General features: G+C 40.6%; 1 protein-coding gene across 1 annotated transcript in view; it reads left to right on the top strand.

The window, feature by feature from the left end:
• The window catches only part of PHEX (phosphate regulating endopeptidase X-linked), a 331,765-nt gene that overhangs the window by 157,953 nt on the left and 161,354 nt on the right, over positions 1 to 12,458 (top strand). Inside the window, exon 7 of the mRNA XM_077480708.1 lies at positions 1,952 to 2,068. Within this exon, the coding sequence (XP_077336834.1) occupies positions 1,952 to 2,068 (117 nt within the window). The remainder of the gene's footprint in view (positions 1 to 1,951; positions 2,069 to 12,458) is intronic.

The following is a 12,458-nucleotide window of genomic DNA, read 5'->3' as shown; positions in this document are numbered from 1 at the left end:
AGTACAAGTCAGGGTTAGGTTATAAAAAAATATCCAAATCTTTGATGATCCCTAGGGGCACCATCAAATCTATCATAACCAAATGGAAGGTACATGGCACAACAGCAAACCTGCCAAGAGATGGCCACACACCAAAACTCACAGACCGGGCAAGGAGGGCATTAATCATAGAGGCAGCACAGAGACCTAAGGTAAACCTGGAGGAGATGCAGAGTTCCATAGCAGAGACTGGAGTATCTGTACATACTGTAGGATGACAATAAGCAGTACGCTCCATAGAGTTGGGCTTTATGGCAGGGTGGCCAGAAGAAAGCCATCACTTTCAGCAAAAAAACAAAATGGCACCTTTTGAGTTTGTGAAAAGGCACAGGGGAGATTCCCAAAATGTGTGGAGGAAGGTGCTCTGGTCTGATGAGACTAACCCAACAAACCCAACACATCACATCACCCAAAGAACACCATCCCCACAGTGAAACATGGTGGTGGCAGCATCTTGCTGTGGGGATGTTTTTCAGCAGTTGGGGGGAAACTGGTTAGAGTTGAGGGAAAGACGGATGGTGCTAAATACAGGGATATTCTTGAGCAAAATCTGTACCACTCCATGTGTGATTTCAGGCTAGGACAGTGGTTCACCTTCCAGCAGGACAATGACCTCAAACACTCTGCTAAAGCAACACGTTAGTCATTTAAGGGTCAACATGTAAATGTGTTGGAATGGCCTAGTCGAAGCCCAGACCTCGATCCAATAGAAAATTTGTGGTCAGACTTAAAGATTGCTGTTCACAAGCACAAACCATCCAACTTGATGGACCTGGAGCAGGTTTGCAAGGAGGAATGGGCAAAAATCCCAGTGGTAAGATGTGGCAAGCTCATAGAGACTTATCCAAAGCGACTTGGAGCTGTGATAGCCGCAAAAGGTGGCTCTACAAAGTATTGACTTCAGGAGGTGAATATTTATGCACATTGACTTTTTTGTGTTATTTTGTCCTATTTGTTGTTTGCTTCAAAATAAAAAAAAAGCATCTTTAACATTGTGGGCATGTTCTGTAAATTAAATGATGCAAATACTCAAACAATCCATGTTAATTCCTGCTTGTGAGGCAACAAAACATGAAAAATGCCAAGGGGGGTGAATACTTTTGTAAGGCACTGTATAACCCTCTCTTATGCCCCGTACACACAAGCGGACTTTTCAACATCCAAAGTCCGAAGGACCGAGTCCGTCAGACTATCCGATCGTGTGTGGGCTGCAACGGACTTTTGATTCGCCAAAGTCTGACGGACTTTAGAAATGAAGCATGCTTCAAATTTTCCCGAAGGAACTCCGCCGGACCCGGTCCCCTTCGAAAACTCCGCTCGTGTGTATGCTACTCCCACGGACTAAAACCGACGCTAGGGCAGCTATTGGCTACTGGCTATGAACTTCCTTATTCGAGTCAGGTCGTACATCATCACGTTCGAATCCGTCGGAGTTTAGTGTGATCGTGTGTGGCCAAGTCCGTTCGGCCGAAAAGTCTGTCAGAACTCCGTCGGAACTCTGGCGGAACTCCGGCGGAACTCCTTTGGAAGTCTGTCGGACATAAGTCCTCTCGTGTGTACGGGGCATCACTCTATCCAAAATTACCAGGCCATTTTTTGTGATACGGCACTCCATTATTTCAACTGACAATTGCGCAGCTGAGTGCCCATAATCTCAGGAATATGCACTACATTGCAGCAAATTTTGTGGGATTTTTCCTGCTGTGGTTGTATTTGAACGTAGTTCTGCTATATCACAAGCAGGGGTTCGTAGTTCTTAGTTCACCAGATGTATGACAGCAATGTCTGGATGAAAAATTGTATTGAGCCAATTAATGTCCCCTGTATGTATCTTATGCTTAAACCTCTATTTTGTCTAAATAACATCTTTAATATATGTCAAATTGAAATAATTTTCTTTTTCCTTCTATAGTATAGAGAATCCTTATTCAGTTTCATGGTTGATGTATCAGTTTTTCTTGGTGCCAACAAAACAAGGGCAGAAATCGATATGAAAGCTTTGATTGACCTGGAAATAAAACTTGCTCAGGTAAGTCATATAAGCAGTTGCTCCATAAAGTGTTCAGTCAAACACCAATGAAGAAAAAACTGTCCCAAAAGTGAAACGAAGGTTCTAATAGCATCCGCAGCATCCATCAACTGCAGCTGTTAGATCCTCTGATGAACCTCCCTAGCGGTAATCCCGAGTCTGGCTCAGGTTGGGAATTTACTGATAGGAGCGGTAACCCCGAGCCATACTCGGGATCACATCGCTTGATGCATGGAGGACACAGTGAGACTTACTTACCTTGTCCCCTGGATCCAGCGATGTCCCCCGCGCTGTGTGATCGAGCTGTCCTCCGCTCGATTCACAGTGCTGAATGCCGTCGAGCTCCGTTCCCTGCGACGTTACGGCGCACGGGAGCGGAGAACGGCGGCAACTTCAAAAAAGTAAAAAGACACAAAACACACACAGCACTGTAATCTTACAGATTACAGTGCTGTATTAAAAAATACACACCCCTTTTGTCCCTAGTGGTCTGTGCAGTGCCCTGCATGCACTTTTATATTATAAATACAGTTTTTTCTGCCTGGAATTTGGAGATTGTCCATAGCAACCAAAAAGTGTCCCTTTTTCAGTGTTTTAGGATTTGATTACATTATTGAATAATTTTTATTATTCTTTATTATATTATAAACTTTATCATACCCGGGATGTCTGCTAGACTCTGGTTTGAAGAGATGTAAGAGCGTTATTCCTAAGAATTACAGGACTACAAAATAAAACGCCAGATTTCCATGCAAAATAATTGTACCGCTTTGAGCACCTAATTCCAGACTGAATCATACCGCCAGGGAGGTTAAGGACGGTTCCGATGTTCGAGTCGAAACATTAGGTATTTGTTTGTTTATAGAACAAACATATGGAGCACTCGCGGCATGTTCACCTGCTGCAGAGCGCCTCATAATGCACTGCCAGATCGCAGTGCATTGACGGCTGCTGATTGGCCAAAGCATGCACCTGACCTGCATGCTTTGGCCCAGCACAGCGTGATGTGCTGTGTGGGCTGCTGCTTGCATGGCAGCTGTATATAGTCAGGTAGTTAGTGTAGTGTGCAGTAAGTCAGTGTAATATATATATATATATATATATATATATATATATATATATATATATATATATATATATATATATATATATATATATATATGATACAGTTCAGAGTATATAATGCAATTAGTGTAGTATATATATATAATACAGCTCAGATTATATAGTGCAGTCTGGGTAGTACTGTATATATAATACAGGTCAGAGTATATAGTGCAGTCCATATAGTATATATAATACAGTTCAGAATATATAGTGCAGTCCATATAGTATATATAATACAGTTCAGAATATATAGTGCAGTCAGTGTTGTATATATAATACAGTTCACAGTGTATAGTGCAGTCCGTATAGTATATATAATACAGTTCAGAGTATATATTGCAGGCCGTGTAGTATATATAATACAGTTCAGAGTATATAGTATAAGGGGGAAAAAATGCACTTTCAAATAAATAAATAAATCACAATTAAAACAGTAGCAACTGTAATGTGTGATACCACAAAGGTAACATAAAAATTAGAACATCTAACTACAAACCATGTACATCGATTGTCCAATGTTACAAACCCTCTTTGTTGGAAAAGAGGTTTGCACAAAAGTAATATAGCATAAATATCCTGTATAGCACAGTCCTATATGAGAGTAAAAAGGTTGAACGATGCAAAATCAGAATACAAATGAGAGTGTCCCATTTTTAGATTTTTAGTCCATAGACACATTGTATAGTATATATAATACAGGTCAGAGTATATAGTGCAGTCCATAATGTATATATAATACAGTTCAGAGTATGTAGTGCAGTCTGTATAGTATATATAATACAGTTCAAAGTATATATTGCAGTCCGTATAGTATATATAATACAGTTCAGAGTATATATTGCAGTCTCTATAGTATATATAATATAGTTCATTACTACACTAAAAAGGGGCCCATGCTTCCTGCATGCAAAAGGCAGTTGCTAAGGCCTGGCTGAGCCAGTGTCAGGCCTAGCCATGCAGTGCTAACTGTGTCTGGGAGCTCAAACAAGTAGAGTGCTGGAGGAGCTGAGAAGTAATGGTCTGCAGTAAGAGTTGTGATGGAGGAAGAGAAATTTGTATATACCAGAGTGTATATAAGTTGTTCCAATTCTTTGTTCTAATAGTCGTCCCAATTGATTGTTCTAAAATCCACTGGGCATCCCATACTTCCTATACCCCATCCACGTTCAATCCCCTCAATAAAAACAAAACAAAAAACAAAGCTAATGGACTGTTCATTGCCTTAGAGTGATTGAGGACTTGAATTCCAGGCTGGGCAGGATGACAAGTGGGCCACAACACCTAGCAGCCCTTACGGGGTACCATTACATTAATAATATGGTTCAGAATATATAGTGCAGTCAGTGTAGTATATGTAATACAGTTAAGAGTATATAGTGCAGTCAGTGTAGTATATATATATATATAATACAGTGGAGCGTAAATAGTGCCATCAGTGTAGTATATATAATACATTGCAGAGTATATAATGCAGTCAGTGTAGTATACATAATACAGTGGAGTATATATAGTGCAGTCAGTGTAGTATATATAATATAGTGCTGGTTATATAGTGCAGTGCAGAGTATATAATACAATGTAGTAAAGGGGTTAAGGGGAACCCCTATGACAGAATTAAGAAAAAAAACAGCGTGGGGTACCCCAAAAACTATACCAGGCCCTTTGGGTCTGGTATAGATTTTAAGTGGAACTCCATGGCAAAATTAAGAAAAAAAAATATTGTGTCCAAACATTGGTCCCCAAAAATCCGTACCAAGCCCTTTTGGGTCTGGCATTGATTAAAGGGGAACTCCACTGCACCAAAATGTAAATAGAAATGAAGCCCCCCCAAAATCCATATCAGACCCTTATCTGAGCATGCAGCCTGGAGGTCAGGATAGGAGGGGACGAGCGAGCACCCCCCCTTCTGAGCCACATGCCCTCAACATGGGGGGGTTGGTGCTTTGATGGGGACAAGAGCCTCTTCCTGTCAACTCTGGGCTGTGGTTGTTGGGTCTGCAGGCAGGGTGCTCATCAGAATCTGGAAGCCCCCTTTAACATGGGGACCCCCCAGATCCCAGCCCCCATGTGAATGGGTAGGAGTACATTGTACCCCTACCCATTCAACAAAAAAAGTGTCAAAAAGTAAAAACCACAACAGACAGTTTTTGACAAATCCTTTATTAAAAAATAAAAAAAGAGTCCTGTGATGTTCATCCATCTTCATTTACACCGCCCGATGGATCCGGAAAATAGAAAAAATGTAAAAAGCTCCGCCTCAACAGGAGGCCCGAGCTCCGCCTCGACGGGAGGCCTGCCACCGACTGCTGTCTCTTAGCTTTCACAACTGTTATATAGGCAAAGGCAGGGCCACACAGTGACATAACTGAGTGACCCGCCCCCTTATGACATAATGTGACATCAGAGGGGGCAGGGTTATCCAGTTACGTCAGTGGGTAGACCCGTCCTTCCCTATATAAGAGCTGTTAAAGCGAAAAGACAGCAGTCGCCGGGAGGCCTCCCATGGAAGTGGACTATTTTTTTTTCTATTTTTTTCTATTTTTCGTGTCCGTCGGGCAGCATGATTGAAGATCGATGGACATTGTGGGACTCTTTTATTCTTCTTTTTAAATAAAGGAATTGCCAAAAACTGTCTGTTGTCATTTTTACTTTTTTTTTTATACTTTTTTGGTGAATGGGTAGATGTACAATGTACCCTCTACTCATTCACATAGGAGTGTGGGATCTGGGGGCACCCTTGTTAAAGGGGGCTTCCAAATTCTGATAGGCCCCCCACCCGCTGATCCCGAAAACCAAGGCCAGGGTTGCCGGGAAGAGGCTCTTGTCCCCATCAACATGGGGACAAGGTGGTTTGAGGTGGGGGGGCAGAGACCCCACATGCCCCAAAGCACCCACCCCCCATGTTGAGGACATGTAGCCTGGTATGTTTCAGGAGGGGGGAGAGCTCACTCCCCCCCATCCTAGCCTCCAGGCTGCATGCTCACATTAGGATCTGGTATGGATTTTGGGGGGGACCCCATGCAAATTTTTTTTTAGGTTTCCCTTAAAATCCATACAAGATCCAAAAGACCTGGTATGGACTGGGGGGACCATACACCGTTTTTTTCCTTGATTATTCATCTATATTGCTGGGAGCCGGCAAAACATTACAGCCGCGAGCAAGTTTAAATTATATTTTTTTCCTTTAGAAATGCCATTATTGCTGCGGAAATATTCTTCACATTGCAGAGATGCACCACTTTTACAGGCAGGCTAAGGGGACCCTCTAGGCACGACATTTAAAAGAATATTTCATTATTATTGTTTCACTTTAAGAATTTTTAAAATCACTGCTCCTAAAAAAAATATTGTTTTAAAAAAATGTTTTTGCATTGATACATGTCGCCACAGAGCAGTACCCGGGTCCCCATACATTTTTTATGGCAATAACTTGCATATAAGCCTTTAAAATTAGTACTTTTGATTTTTCATGTTCGTGTCCCTTTCACTTTAATAGGGTTTGCATGTTTGCTAGGACATTTTGCCTGTTTGCGGTGTTTGGCCATCCCTACCTGTGATAATCCCCTCCACCATAGGCAAAATGGTCATTTACCAAATTGCACGGACCTTCTGTCACGGAATGTCAGTGACTCTTGTGGCTCTAAACCCAGCCAGGGCCTTTAACATGTCCCGGGAGTCCCTTAGGGCATATGAAGTTCCCATCCAGGTAATGACATAACAGACAGTCCCCAAAATATAAAAGATTCGCCATAGTGTAAAAAATCCTTAAAACTTTATTATAGATATAAAAGGTTGAACTTACAACAATAAGAGCATATAATTGCATTTGTATCAAAATCAAGCCAGCTGGCTAATCGCTCAGTTCTTGGGTCAGCACTGTCAGTCACTTCTCTTTGCTCAGCCATCCAGGGCTAAGCTAGAGTGGGAAGGGAGTGGCTTGCCCAGGCTCTCACAGATCACTAAGAGGCTGAGCCAGCTGCCAATCAGGCATTTGAGTGGATTCCGACATTATTGTCAGTATCCTTCCAAAGCCTTTTAATTTGTATCTTGATGGCACTAAACCAGAACTTAAAAAACTCCTTTCTCTTTGACGAGTGCTACTGTCACGCCATTACCTACCAACAGCTGGAATATTGTTTTGAGGTGAAATAACCCTTTAAGTCACTTATTCCGTGGAGTCATTAAAATAACTCCAGGCAAATTACTAAACCCATGCTGAAATGTCTACATACACAGATATGTATGTCTGTGCAGACTGCCTTGTGTTGTGACACACCCAGTCAAGTCCTATACCTCCTGACACCTCTCTGCAGACTTTAATTCAGTTAAGAAAGACACCCTACCTCAGTGGCTGGACAAGGAAATAGGAGGGAAGAAATGATGACACTTCTTCTCATCAGAAGTTCTCCTGTCATCAAAACACAGTGCAGCAGATCCCGATGAGTTAGTACTGGCCCACCTTTTCCCAGTCACAGTACTGCTGTACAGGGATTATGGTAGGCTTATATCCATACACATTCATACTTTTGTCAGAGGTGTATAACAACACATTTAATAATTTTTAAAGAATCCATAATTGGTTTAAATGGTGTTTTTAATAACTGCCTGGAGTTAAGATTAATTGTCGGTGCAGGCATTCTTATTTATAAACTGGTTTCAAAAGTTAATAAGAAATATTTCGGGAGATGCTGATTCTGTATGAAAAGCTAGTCTGCTAAAGACAGAAAAACACATTACTTAGAGGTCACTCAGGAAAAATGAATTGAATTGTACCTCCTCCTTCATAAGAATATAATAATGCATTTTATGCCCATAAGTGCCTTCTTATGTTCCTCTTATGAGCCCAGATCCCAATTAGTCTGGTTTTCATACTCCAGAAGGCAAGTTTAAAGCCTAGATTCATTTGCAATTTTTTTTAGGTTCGTGAAAAAGTATACATGTAACAGTTCATTTTGGGATAAGCATAATCATAGTATACACTCGTTCTCTATAATTAATGGGATAAAAGCATTGGTGCTAATTACATTCACTATATAGTAAGTATATTTTATACTGTACAATGACTTTGAAATTAATTGTAAGTAATATTTTATTTTTGGGATGAGAAAATTTGGAAATATCAGTAACCATAGTTATATAATTCAAGAAAGTAAAAAAGAAAAGCAGGTGAGGGGGGTAGGTCGGGGGCAAAGATGAAATACAGTGGATATGTAGGAACTGTAATTAATGTCTAACAAAGAAATTATGAATATTTATATACAATTCTTATGCTGTCAGAAATCATAGCCAGGTCCCCTTTTTTTTTTTGCAGGCTAGCTGGTAAGTGTTGTGGAATTTTACATAAAATACAAACTTATTATGCAACACTCGCTGATGGGTTTTGCTATGCAATATGAATGGAACAAAAGGATTAATTTCTTCCCATGGACACAATAACCATGTATATAACCAATAGTCTGTGATTTATACAGCCTAACAGTTACCCTCCTACAGGAAGAGTAGGAGATAAACTATGTAAAATAAAATAAATGGTGCGCTACTATAGCGCCAAGCAAACGAGGATAAAAATTGGAAAAACAAAAATAAAGTTAAAGAAAAATCTAAAATAGTTATTACACCAGGGGGCAGAATAATCTAAATGTTACAAGAAATCAATAATAGGTATTTTCGAATAGTCAATGAATCAGGAAACATCAATGTAACATAATTACCCTTCCAAAATGGCTGCTGGCTTACAGTGGTCGTTACCAGAATCCCCTAAGATGGCTACCTTTCTCAAAATGGTGTCTCATTAAGGAGGAGCTATGTCTTGCGTCCTTAAAGTGTCAGATTCTGAAGGATGAGGATGAGGGTATAAAGTATTTATGAAGTGTGATTAGTTTGCCTCAAGTGTGGGAAGAGAGTAGTGTGTGAAGTGACTTGAAGTCACTTGAAGTGTCCCTATCCTTGTCCTATATACTGTTCTGGACAATAAGCTCATAAAAATTAGAATAAGTCTAACCCAGAAGGTGGAACTTCTCTTCATTGGTTCATGTGGCTAAATATTAAAAAAGTGTCATTCAGGGGCAGAAATATTTGTTCTAAATTATTCTTATAAATAACCTGTTATAAAAATGTCAATTTTTCTCATGGTACAGGTGTGGCCATATGATATTTCTAATATATATCTGTAATGGGACAGTTAATTAGATGTGACCTGGTACACTCACTTAATACACATGGTGTGCCTCCATCCCTATATTGGTTTATAGAAAAGGGAGGTAGTTGGGACTTTGAGTGAGGTTCACCATGTCAAAATGGAGACAAAATCAATGCATGAATGAAATTACAATACATGATTTATTGTTGCAAACTAAGAATTCTTACCAGATTCTTGAGAAAAACAGTGTATCAAATATATAGGTAGTCACATGACTTACACTAAAATATGCTGCTCATAGCATGCAATACAATTGATGAATAGATATGAAAAACATACATGAAAAGATAAAAATACATAATGAGACCAGGTATCTTTGGACATCTAGTGGCACTCAACGCATTTCAGCCGTTCATCAGGAGTGTAATGATGTAATATACTAGAAAGGGAAATAAATATTGGTTGTTGAAGATGCACGCTAGTGAATGGGGAGTAAAGAAATATATATATTCCAACAAAATGGGAACAAAAATGGATAACTGGGTATAGTATCTCCCCCAGGGTTGATACGGGGAGACCTCCCAAGGACGGGGAAGAGCACCCAAAAGACGGCAGGGTGGTCATAGCATGATCCAGTGTGGTATGTGTGCACGTAATATGCATAGTGTCCTGTAGGGAATATGTGATAAATAATAAATTGGTTAGTGAGGATGTGAAAATGTGAAGATATCTCTAAAGCCCCGTACACACGAGAGGACTTAAGTCCGACAGACTTCCGAAGGAGTTCCGTCGGAGTTCTGCTGGAATTCTGACGGAGTTCTGACAGACTTTTCGGCTGAGCGGACTTGGCCACACACGATCACACTAAACTCCGACGGATTCGAACGTGATGATGTACGACTGGATTCGAATAAGGAAGTTCATAGCCAGTAGCCAATAGCTGCCCTAGCGTCGGTTTTAGTCCGTCGGAGTAGCATACACACGAGCGAATTTTTCGAAGGGACCGGGTCCGGCGGAGTTCCTTCGGAAAAATTTGAAGCATGTTTCATATTCTAAAGTCCTTCGGACTTTGGCGAGTCAAAAGTCCGTTGCAGCCCACACACGATCGAATAGTCCGACGGACTCAGTCCGTCGGACTTTGGATGTTGAAAATTCCGCTCGTGTGTACGCGGCATAAGTGTTCCCACAGGGGGAATACAGGAGGGGGTGAATGTATAATTAAACCCCCCAAAAAATAACAGAAAATTATGACAAAGCTCCCAGTAAAGTGTGAATAGTAGAATAAATTAGCCCCAATGTTGATCTGTGATTGGTATGTGTAAGCCGGCTCGAATCTGCGTGTTCTTCCATGTGATTGAATCAAGCAGATAAACCACCAGCTGTCAGAGGTCGCTTTATACTCTGTGTCCAGGGCGGGGCCCCGTCAACATCACATACCATTCACAGATCAACATTGGGGTTAATTCATTCCCCTGTTCACACTAGGAGCTTTGTCATCACTTTCTGGTATGTTTTTATTTGGGTTTAATTATACATTCACCCCCTCATGTAGTGCCTCTGCAGGAACACTTATAGATATGTTCACATTTTCACATCTTCAGTAACCAATTTATTATTTATGACATATTCCCTACAGGACACTATGCACGTTACGTGCACACATACCACACAGGATCATGTTTTGACCACCCTGCCATCTTTTGGGTGCTCTCTTCGGTCCTTGGGGGGTTTACCTGTCTCAACTCCAGGGGAAGATACTATACCTGGTATCCCCACTCTCCTGTGCAGACCCTGGGCCCAGCTTTGAGGGCGTGCAGTACGTTATCCATTCTTGTTCCCATTTTGCTGGAATATATATATCTCTTTACTCCCCATTCCCTAGAAGGCATCTTCAACAACCAATATGTATTTCCCTTTCTAGTATATTACATCATTACACTCCTGATGAATGGCTGAAATGCCAAGAAACGCGTTGAGTGCCACTAGACGTCCAAAGATACCTGATCTCATTATGCATTTTTATCTTTTCAGGTATATTTTTCATATCTATTCGTCAATTGTATTGCATGCTATGAACAGCATATTTTAGTGTAAGTCATGTGACTACCTATATATTTGATACAATGTTTTTCTCAAGAATCTGGTAAGAATTTTTAGTTTGAAACAATAAATCATGTATTGTAATTTCATTCATGCATTAATTTTGTCTCCATTTTGACATGGCGGGCCTCACTCAAAGTCCCAACTATCTCTTCTTTTCTATAAACCAATATAGGGATGGAGGCACACCATGTTTGTTTAAGTGAGTGTGCCAGGTCACATCCAATTCACTGTCCCATTACAGATATATATTAGAAATATCATATGGCCACACCTGTACCATGAGAAAAATTGGCATTTTTATAACAGGTTATTTATAAGAATAATTTAGAACAAATATTTCTGCCCCTGAATGACACTTGGTGGATAAGAGAGGCAATGCCTAAACAAATAATCAAATTTATATTTAGCCACATGAACCAATGAAGAGAAGTTCCACCTTCTGGGTTAGACTTATTCTAATTTTTTTTTTTTTTTTTTCCGTAAACATTTTATTGAAAATAAGGAGATATACATAAAAGGAGCAAACATTTACAGCCAGTGATTGTTCCACATAAACAAATGTGCAGTTATGCTAGATCGCGCCTAAGACTCATGTATACAATGACAAGAGTAAAACACATACAATATGTCCAAGGAGGGGGAAAAGGCTAATTCAGTTACAGAAATTTGAGCCTCAGGCCCGAAGATCCCTAGCGATCCGAACCAAGTCGGATGTAGACATAAACACTGGCCACTTCATATAGTGGGGTAGTTAAAGAGACAGAGGTTGATATAAGAAGGAAAAGAGAGGGGGGTATGGGGGGGGGGGGGGGAGGGTGTATTATGACGCCTAAGGAGACATGGAAGAGATGGCATCAAAGATGAGATTCGCAGAGAAGGGATGATAGAAGATAGAAGGGGGGAGGGGGTGAGGTCTTCACCAGCTGCCCTCCCCTAGGCTCACAATCAACAAAAGTTCTACTGTACAACGGCAACTGTGGATCACTTACAGCCAAGAAAACTCCTTACGGGGTAGACCTGCTGCTCAAAGTGGACATTCCC

Source organism: Lithobates pipiens, unplaced genomic scaffold (genome assembly GCF_037356315.1).
Source record: "Lithobates pipiens isolate NorthernLeopardFrog02 unplaced genomic scaffold, aLitPip1_a1.2 Scaffold_16, whole genome shotgun sequence".
NCBI lineage: Eukaryota > Metazoa > Chordata > Amphibia > Anura > Ranidae > Lithobates > Lithobates pipiens.
Note: the sequence above shows the minus strand (reverse complement) of the source record. Positions and strands in the feature narration are given on the sequence as shown.